This window comes from Cyprinodon variegatus, unplaced genomic scaffold (genome assembly GCF_000732505.1).
Source record: "Cyprinodon variegatus isolate N-32 unplaced genomic scaffold, C_variegatus-1.0 Scaffold18, whole genome shotgun sequence".
NCBI lineage: Eukaryota > Metazoa > Chordata > Actinopteri > Cyprinodontiformes > Cyprinodontidae > Cyprinodon > Cyprinodon variegatus.
The window spans coordinates 181051-191145 of record NW_015150471.1 but is presented as its reverse complement, the minus strand read 5'-3'; the positions used below and the strand labels follow the sequence as shown (position 1 = coordinate 191145).

General features: G+C 36.5%; 1 protein-coding gene across 9 annotated transcripts in view; it reads left to right on the top strand.

The window, feature by feature from the left end:
* Positions 1-10095, top strand: part of tanc2 (tetratricopeptide repeat, ankyrin repeat and coiled-coil containing 2) — a 322680-nt gene that overhangs the window by 242237 nt on the left and 70348 nt on the right. For all 9 annotated transcript variants that reach the window (XM_015387935.1, XM_015387920.1, XM_015387913.1 and 6 more), the window contains 2 exons: positions 5046-5229; positions 7182-7430. In XM_015387935.1, the coding sequence (XP_015243421.1) occupies positions 5046-5229; positions 7182-7430 (433 nt within the window). The remainder of the gene's footprint in view (positions 1-5045; positions 5230-7181; positions 7431-10095) is intronic.

The following is a 10095-nucleotide window of genomic DNA, read 5'->3' as shown; positions in this document are numbered from 1 at the left end:
AAAGTTTACAATTTCAAAATTCTCAAAATTTTACAATTTCCAACCGTTTATATACAACAGTTAACAATTCTTTGCACTGTAATCATTTAAAATTATCTTGCTTTGGAACTAAATTGGATATTGAAATTACTCGTTAATTTAAAAAATGGAAAAATGAAAGAAAAATGATATAGTGCTTTCAATATTTTAGGGAGCCAATGTTCACTGTAGGTCTATCTGTGCATGTTTTTTTGTTTTGTTTTGTTTTTTTAGGTTTTTACGGTACTAGTGGTTTGTTTAAAAATCAGGCTGACAGGAGAGGCAGGGGGAGAGATATGGACCACAGGTGCTGCGCCACAGAAGCACACCTCTATCTGTGCGTCTTTACCAGCTTTACTGGTCCACAGACTGATGTGTTTAATAGTTTTTCTCCAGAAAAGTGAACGAACAAAAACCTAAAATCTCCTGTGTTCATATCTATTTACTGTATGTATAGTTAATCCTCGTCCACCCACTCTGCTCCAGTGCATAGCAAGGCCCCAGATGCATCCTGGGGTTCCATTTGCAATACGCCCTGACATGAAGATGAATGAATCAAAGGGTCCAGCCTCTACCCTGGAGATTAATCGACTGGCTGTCTCCCTTCCAGAACAGCTCAACCTTAGGAGGCCGTCAACACATAATTGACAAACGAGTCAATACAAATAAATGTCTGGGTATTAACGACTTTCTGCTTCAATACAAATTGACTGCTTGGATCCTTCAGTCTTCCTCTGACAAATTAATCTCGACTAAAACCCCCCCCCCCCCCCCCCCTCCATCCTGGTCTCATTGCGTTCTTCCCTCTCTTGATCCAGCCTCATCAACGGCTCCCATAAGGAGAGACCTCCGAGTGTTTCTGTGTCTCGGAGTCTAATATAAGCACTTTGTCTCTCGCAGCGTTTTCTCTCGCTTCTGTAGACACCGCATGCTTGTGTCTGTTGGGTCGGTGGGTTTCTGTGTTTTCGCATAAGAGTTGATCTGTGGGTGTTTGGAGCTGAATATCTGATGTAACAGTGATTTCGTTTTGTCCCCTGTAGTTGCTTGTGTCTTAACTAGAGCTGACACGAAATAAAGACCCTGCAGGGTGCAAAAGAAAGCAAATATAAAAGAAGAAGATTATTTTTGTTATAACAAGGACATGCACTGGTAGCCGGTCTTCATTCAGCTGCTTTTAAGACATGTGGCTGCACTGGAAAAAATCAAAATCTAGATAAGTAATTTTTTCTTAAATTAAGTGCATTTCTTCTTAAATTGAGGAGATTAAAGAGATATTTTGCCAATGGAACAAGACAATTTAGATTTAAAATAAGAAAACACAATTGTATTGTCTTATTCCAAGTGGATATTATCTAATTATCTTATTTTAAGGGTAAAAATACTAATTCCATTGGCAAATTATCAAATTTACCTATTCAAATCAAGGGTAAATACACTTAATTTAAGACATTTTTACTTATTTCTACATCCTTTTTGCAGTGTGGTAAGTTCATAACAGCTTTTAGTTCTGCTCGATTAGTCCAAAACATCTGCATAACCAATTCAATTCAGTTTATTTCTGTAGCGCCAATTCACAACGCATCTCAAGGCACTTTACAGTTCACCAGATCATCCAGTCAAATTTATTCAAAGTTTCTGAGGAAAACCAGTTGATTGCATCGACTCATAAACTCAAAGGCAATCCCTCACACTACACTGGAAAAACAATCTAGAAACAAGTATAAAATTCCTAAATTAAGTGTATTTACCCTTAATTTGAGTAGGTAAATGAGATGGTTTGCAAATAGAATGAGTATTTTTATTCTTAAAATAAAATAATTAGATAATATGCACTTGAAATAAGACGATGCAAATGTGTTTTCTTATTTTATGTGTAAATTGTCTTGTTCCATTGGCAAAATGTATATTTTACCTCCTTAATCCAAAAACAAATGCACTTATTCTAAGAAAAAATGACTTATCTAGATTTTGAATTTTTCCAGTGTAAGCATGCTTGTAGCGACAGTGGAGAGGAAAAACTCAATTTTAACAGGAAGAAACCTCCTGCAGTGTGAGCGGCCATCTGCCGCTTTCCAACCAGCCATCCGCAACCAAATCAGCTTTCCAAAATAATTTTTTCTTAATTTTTAAGGTTCTTTGTTAGTCATATTCTCAAAATATATCCCTTAAACTAAATTTCCTTGTCTTTTAAACAAGGGAAACATCTCAGAGGCTTTTTTTTCTCAGAGCTGACTGGCAGTGTGCAGCCAGTTGATGGTGTTCGATGGTTTTGGTTGATATTAAATGAAAAATGTTTTGTTTTAAATAACTTTTTCAGATGAGTTACAATTCTGTGAGATTTGTGTGGATATTTCTGAAACAAATGAAGCAGTTTGACAACATATAGTCCATTTTAGTTGAGTCCAGATCAGTGACCATTTTTGTGGCCTAAACGAAACCCTTCATTGCGCTTCATTGCTGGGCTTTGGCTCCTTCCTTCCTGAAAAACCTGTTCATGCTGTTTTTCATTGTCAGTAATCTGTTGAGGTCAAAGGTTTTGAAAAATGGTGGGAAGAAGGATTAGGTTTGTACCTGCAGGGGTAGTCAGGGAAACATTTTAATGCTGCGTTTTCCAGTCCAGGTCCTCGGGGCACGTCTCAGTCTTTTAGATGTTTTTCAGTTTCATCAGCATATCCTGCTTAAACCAACTAACTTTTTCGGCAGGCCTTGGTAGAAATATCAGGGACATTGTATCACATGGACTATATTTTTTTAAATATTTGTTTTTTTGTAATATATTATTTGTTTGTTCATTTATTTGGTTATAATCCTCCAAAAATTATTTTTAGATTAATAAGAGCTGCATGCAAATTAATGGAAAACAAAATATCTGATTATTCTGTTGGATTTTTAAATAATTGAATGAATGTTCAATTATAATTGCTTGTTTAATTGTCTTTTTTATCAGTGTTTTGAAGATTTTCAGTTAAATACAATTAGGCAAAAAAATAATAATAAAAGGTGTTTTAAAGGTCACCTTCATTTTAGCATGGTTAGCACAGTTAGCATGCTACCCGTTTTTGTCACTCTCTGTTTGTTTTTCACTGTGAAATAAATTGTTTTAACTTTACTAAATAAAGTCAGGCATTTTCTAACTCATCTTTTATTTGTGACAGAGAGAGTTTGAGTGTTAAAAAGGAGAAAAAGGAGCAGGTTCACTGCGGTTTGCTCAGCATGTTATCTGCTGACGTTTAGCTCCTGTTTTTAGCAGCCTGAACAAACACCAAATATGCCGCCGCAGAAAATACAGTTTCCTTTTCAGAAGCTCCAGCCTTCTGACGTTATTTTTTAAACACCTCTCTAATATTTAAATGAATCATTCATTTTCTCTCGCTAAGAACCTTCCCACAGAGATGATTTTGTCGGTGAAATCTAACAGTGCGCTAAACGATTGGAAAAAGATCAGTTTCTTTTTTTTTCCCTCATCAGGGCCGATTAAACTAAAAACAAGCATATTTCCTTCAGCATTTGATTTCTCAGCTCGTTCCTGTAATATCAGCCACTCCTTTCTGGACTATTAAAAGGACTTTTGCCTCAGTATGTGTAAAATAAAACCAAATCTAAATTGCTGTGCCTTTATTTTAATCTAAATATACCAATGCGACCGCTGCCAGAGGCTTCAGGTTTCCACAAAGATCTATCAGGATTATTTGTACATTTTTTACACTTGTGGGGATTTAAATTTTCTTTCATTTATGCAACTTAACAAGACTGAATTTGAGTGTATTTATACATGTAGTAAACAATCACAACATGTCATCTCGCGTTGCAGAGACGATTCAATCAGATCATCCCGTCACATCGGTTAAAACATTTTTGTTTAAACCACAGATGAAAAAAAAAAGGGAAAAATGGACATTATATAAACAGAAAAACTGAAAAGAAGGTGCTACCCAGACATGTTCATGTTAATGTACTTTGTTCCTTTTTATTTATATGTTCGTCGTATGATCAAAAATAATAAAATATAAGTGACAAAAAACATTTTTGTTTAAAGAAAACCAGCTAATTTGAAGGATTCTGTCCTCTGGATCAACATGTAGAAACACTAGAAATTCAGTTGCAGTGTGTTGTTGACCCTACAGCAATCCCTCACACTGACCATGCATGCAGCGACAGTGGAGAGGAATAACTCCCCTTTAACAGGAGGAAACCTCCATTAGAAACAGCCTTAGAATGGGAGGCCTTCTGCTGAGGCCGACTGGAGGTTCAAGGAGACAGAGGCAGACTCAGAAAAGGAACATTAAAGCAGGATCTATAAGTAAATTCTACATTAGAAAAGGTAATGGTAAACTTGCTCCACCAGTCGCTCTATCTACTGTAGGAAAGAAACAGCTTAACAAATGAGCTCTGAGCCAGTTTTCATGTAAAAAAGGAGGAAAGAGAGCAAAAACAGCCGGAAGGCCCCAACCTGTTGCTATTGTTCATGAGTAACAAATATTCTGATTTGAAATATCTACAACCTATATCGGCGTGTTTGTCTTTTCTTTGTTTGTGAGGAGCAGATTAATTAAAGGTATAATATTCTTAGCAAAAAGCCCTTGAAAAATACCACTAAATTTAGTAGGTGGTTGTTTAATGTTTATTTTTTATCCCCATATCGAATAATGACAAATACATTTAAGAGGATAAAAACTGCAAAATGTAATTCAGCTTTATAGTGGTGTTAGTAAAGTGAAGTAGTGATTTTTTTATTATTTTTTTTTTTTTTAGTCAAAGTTAGATTCTTATAGTGGTCCATGTCTAGTTTATGCCTGCTGATTGAAGATTATTACAGCATATTTATTAACGTAATGTGTTTCCGTACACCTTAGAGAACCATTCTAAAGAATGCTGGACATTATAATAGGAGCAGAAAGGTGTCGTTTTTTTATAACTATAAAAGTCAAACCATCTTTAATTCTGTTTCTTCATTTTCACTTGAAATAAAGCATTTTTTTATGAGACAAAACGCTTAAATAAATCCTCTGAATTTGTCTCTATGACAGGGCCAGAACCAGAGGATCAGCCCCTGCTCCACCTTAACCAGCAGCACTGCCTCTCCGCCTGCAGGCAGCCCCTGCTCCACCCTCCCCACAGCCATGCCGGGTCAGGCTGGAAACAAGGACTGCGCCTACGGTTCTGTCACCAGCCCCACCTCAACACTGGAGAGCAGAGACAGCGGGATTATAGGTGAGATCTGCTGCGCTGCTTATATAAACTCTCCTAAATAACAAACGTTTGCTGTGTAAAGTCCTTCTCGTCAGAACGCCTTCTTTGACAGTACCGACGCAAACATTCCTTAACACTTGTGTAAAGCAGCCAAAGCTTCATTTATACAAACTGAAACATAATTGTTTGCTATATCAAGATAGGAACAAATTATTTACACTCAACAAATGTTCTAAAACAGTTTTTGAATTTTAAAACAATGATGCACGGAAAGGTTCATGGGTTTCTGTGGCGTTGCTGTTCCTTCAACCCAACATCAATAAGCCAAATGCGTTCTCTGTAAGGTTTAAACATCTATGTGACAATCCATGGGAGTACTCTAAGTTTTGAACATGCTTCCAACTTGGGCAGAATAAGTTCGAAACGGCTCCTTGGAACCTGCAAAGTTTGTTGTGGTAGAACTTCACTAGACATGTGAGATAACTTTTAATTCAATTATTTATATAGTGCAACAACACACGTCATTTTATGGCACTTTACAGAGAGAATAAAGTCAGATTGGTTAAAGTTTCTGTCAAGGAAAACCAGCAAGTATGCATGTAGAGATGGTGGAGAGGAAAACTCTCTTTTAACAGGAAGAAACCTCCAGCAGAACCAGGATCAGTGTGAGCGGCATTCTATAGAGGCTGAGTGGGGTTCGAGGAAATAGAAGCAGGCATACAGAAAGAAGCAGAAATACAAAAGGCAACCGTCAACCAGCTCCATAGGCGGCCCCAATCAGGAAACACACAGCCAGGCAGACGAGCTCCGAGCCAGGCAGAACTAATATTTCAGTCGGTCGCAGCTCAACAGGAACAGACCAGATGAAGCTACTATGACAAGAAAAAGCAGAGAGAAGATGAAGTTATAAGTGGAACCAACAAATACTGCAAAATAGGAGAATAGAGATAGAATGAAGCAGAATGAGGAAAAGTGGCCCTCCTGCATTCTAAGGATATAGCGACATAACTATAGAAAAAAGCTCAGGAAAACCGAACTATTTTCGATATGGTATGAGAAAGTTAAAGCCAAGAAGCAACTTCTGTCTGGACTAAATTCTCCCTCAATGGATCAGGCTTTTCTTTCTACCGCCTCCTACTTCTTTACTCACCCAACAACTAAGCAAACATCCCTCAGTTTTTAGCTATAAGCTTTGTCAAACAGGAACGTTTGGAGCCTACCCTTTAAAGTAGACAGGGCGTCTGCCTCAGGGACTAAAACTGCTAGTTGGTTCCACAGGAAAGAAGCCTGATAACTAAAAGATCTGCCTCCCATTCTACTTTTAGAAATTCTAGAAACCACTAATAAACCTGCAGATTGAGAGCGAAGTGCTCTGTTAGGAACATAAGGAACAATAAGATCTCTGATGTAAGATGGCTATTTAGGGCTTTATATGTGAGAAGGAGGATTTTAAATTCTGTCCAGGATTTAAGAGGAAGCCATTAAATGCAAACTAAAATAGGAGGAATATGATCTCTTTTTAATTTCCATCACCTTTGGGATTAATTAGAGTTGGGACTGTAAAACATGCTTTCTTGTCTGCATATAAATAATATGCAGCCTTTCTCTTTCTAGTAAAGGAGATCTTCTGCTTGGTACATGTTTAGTACAGGCACCAGGTCTGCTTTTGGAAAGCAACTGAAGTGCCTGATGTTGACTTCAACTGTAGCTTTTGTGCATGATTTGAAAGCCAACGGGAGAGATGAAATGCCTACCCAAATGAGGCACTTCTCAGATGTCAGAACAGGTGCCATCATTGTTTCCTGGCAACAATGGCGAACACCTGCAGTTAGGGGTTAAAAGCATAACACTGGCAAATTATTGATTCAGAGCAATGGGAACATGCAAAATCAGAAGCAGGAAGCAGGTTTGGATTAAAAAGTGTTAGAAACACCCTGAAAGGTTTCATCAGCGTCTCTATTTCCTTTTCCCAGCTACTTTGACGAGCTATTCGGAGAACATGGAGCGAGGCGGAAAATACAGCGAGGGCTCCAGAGGGAACCTGAAACTGTGGCAGTCCCAGAAATCAGGCATGGACTCGTTCCTGTACAGGGTGGATGAAAACATGACCGCCTCCACCTTCAGCCTGAACAAAATCCCTGAGCGCAACCTGGAGAGCATGTCCTCCCATTCTGCCCACTCCATCCCTTTGTACCTCATGCCCCGTCCCAATTCTGTGGCTGGTGAGTCTCTTTCCTCTTCCCTTTCTCCTCCTGTTTAAAGCTGGTCAAAGGGTGCGTGGCAAAGGTTTGTCTGAGAGGAGATTCACAGGTGAAAATGCGGCTGACATCAGTCCAGGGCAAATTTTTTACTGCTGCTCCCTCCTGTCTTGTCCTCCTATCGACTCCTGTTATTCCTTCCACTTTCAGTCCTGCTTGTTTTACTCTTTATTATATTTTTAGTTCAAGAAAATTTTTGCTGTTGGTCAAAAGTTTGTGTTTTTATTGTTTGATTTTCTCTAGAAGGAATTGGCCTCACTGTCTGGTCTCTGATTGGCTAAAAAGAATGTTTTATAATGTTCTAAATTATTTGGCAGTTTAGTTTTTAATTTCACTCTATGGTTTTAGATAAGATTAAGGGAATTTTATTAACTCTAAGCTCATTAATATGTTCATATTATCCGGTTCTAACCAGAATGCATTATTTTTTTTTTAAATTTTATCAGAGGAAAAAATGTATTTATCAGAAATGTCATTAATTTTCATAAATTTTTGTGGATTTTCTTTTCCTAAATGGACAAAATCACACATTCAAGCTCATCTATGTATATATGTCCCTACTAATCTATGGTGCCATAAATGGGCTTCTTTCAAAGTTCTGGTTGGATTACAAATGGAAGACCCAGTATTGTTACCTCATTAATGTTTTCCTTTAAATCAACCACATAGATTTTCTGCAGTGTGGATTTGATGCATTCTGAACGCAATTCCTTCTTAATCTGGTTTATCTCATTAAAACTGAACCTTTGTATGTGTGTTAAAAGCGCAATTATATGAAATTCTTGAACATAGAATCATTGATTTTCCGATTAAAATGAAGGAAGCGATCTTTTGTCACCAATTTTATAAAATAAAAACAGGGAAAAAGTTTCAAAACGTAAAAAAAGCAACACAGCATGCTGCTTCCACCTCCGTACTTCTAACATACATACTCTGATTGTTTCCAAAGGCGTCAATTTGTTTTGTCTGACCATAAAAAGTTTATCTACATAGTATTTGTCTATATAGGCAGCAAAAAAATTCTGCATTAGGGCTACAATTAATGATTATTTTGCAAATTAATTAATCTGTTAACAATTTTTTTAAATAATAATCTGATAGCCAAAGGTTCCTTAAAGAAGACTTTCAAAATTAAACAAGATAAAACTTTAACTTTTTCACTTTAGGAGTTCTGGATGGAGCAGATTGACAGACGAAATGTATTTATTTTTTATCTTAAATGCAAAATGTTGATGTATTTCTGTACAATATTCGTATAATTACTGCTCTAAGTCATTAGCTTTCTCAGCTAAAGGCATGTTTTAGAGTCTCTTAACTCCAATTAAGGATTAATCGATTACTAAATTAATTGACGATTATTTCAGTAATCAATTAATCCGATTAGTTGATTCAGCTCTAGTCTGTATGCATGGATCCACATCAATAGCATTCCAGTATTTTCCAGGTTTTAGTAGCTTTGACCCTTGGAGACTCTAAGTTTTTCTGAATTAACTAATCAATTTTCTTTTCAAAATCAGTCGACTCTTAAAGTCAGAGAAGCCAATAAATTTATACAAACTGTATCATTTGTGCTGAAAAGACTGGGAAAATTTTTCAGGCAAACGGATCCAAAAAGTCTGTTTTTTATGCAGCTTTTTAAGAGACTTCATCAGCATTTATTCATATTTGGTTGTTTAATCCTCCCATGGTGGAAAAGAGCAGCTCAGTCATATAAGCCTAAAATAAAAGCCTTAAATTAGTTAAATGCATACAAATGAAGATTGCATCCATCTGAGCCTGTATCATCTGCAAATGCAATCATCCTATTAGAGCCGTTCAGTCAGCTGTCTGATCTGTCACTTTTTTGGCCACAGAATTAAAACAACTATTTCATCCAGGATGAAAACGTTAAGAAAAACTTTTGAATGTAGAGTCAAACATTGAATAATGATCACTCCATGCTGAGTAATAGATTCTAGGATAACCCCACAGTTTGCGTCTTTTTTTGGGGAAAAAAAATTTGCTTATCTAATTTTTTTTCATATTATTCTGAGGTTCAAAGAGACTGGCCCAGTTCTTTTTGATAAGAAACACCAAAGCTATCAGCTAAAACAATAAAAAGGGTTAAAACACTGGAAAAAAATGAAATCTAGATAAGTCATTTTTTCTTAAAATAAGTGATTTTTTTTTAGGGATTTAGGAGGTAAAAGAGACATTTTGCCAATAGAACAGGACAATTTCCACTTAAAATAAGAAAACACAATTGCATTGTCTTATTTCAAGTGCAAATTATCTAATTATCTTATTTTAAGAGTAAAAATACTCATTCCACTGGCAAACCATCACATTTACCTACTCAAATTAAGGGTAAATACACCTAATTTAAGATATTTTTACTTATTTCTTGATCGTTTTTCCAGTGAAAAAAGAGAAAAAAACAACTCGGATTGTGAACAAACACGTTGTTTGTTCCCAGTCATCTGGGTCTAACATTCAGAGCAGGAAAACACTAAGTGGGAAGCTTATAAAAGCAAAGCATCCATGCCGACCAAACAGAACATCAAACTGTCTGCACAGAAAACTTTTAGAAAAAGTAATTTGCCCTATAAGTACAAAACAAATCAGACTAAACTGCAAAAATCTAAATCTA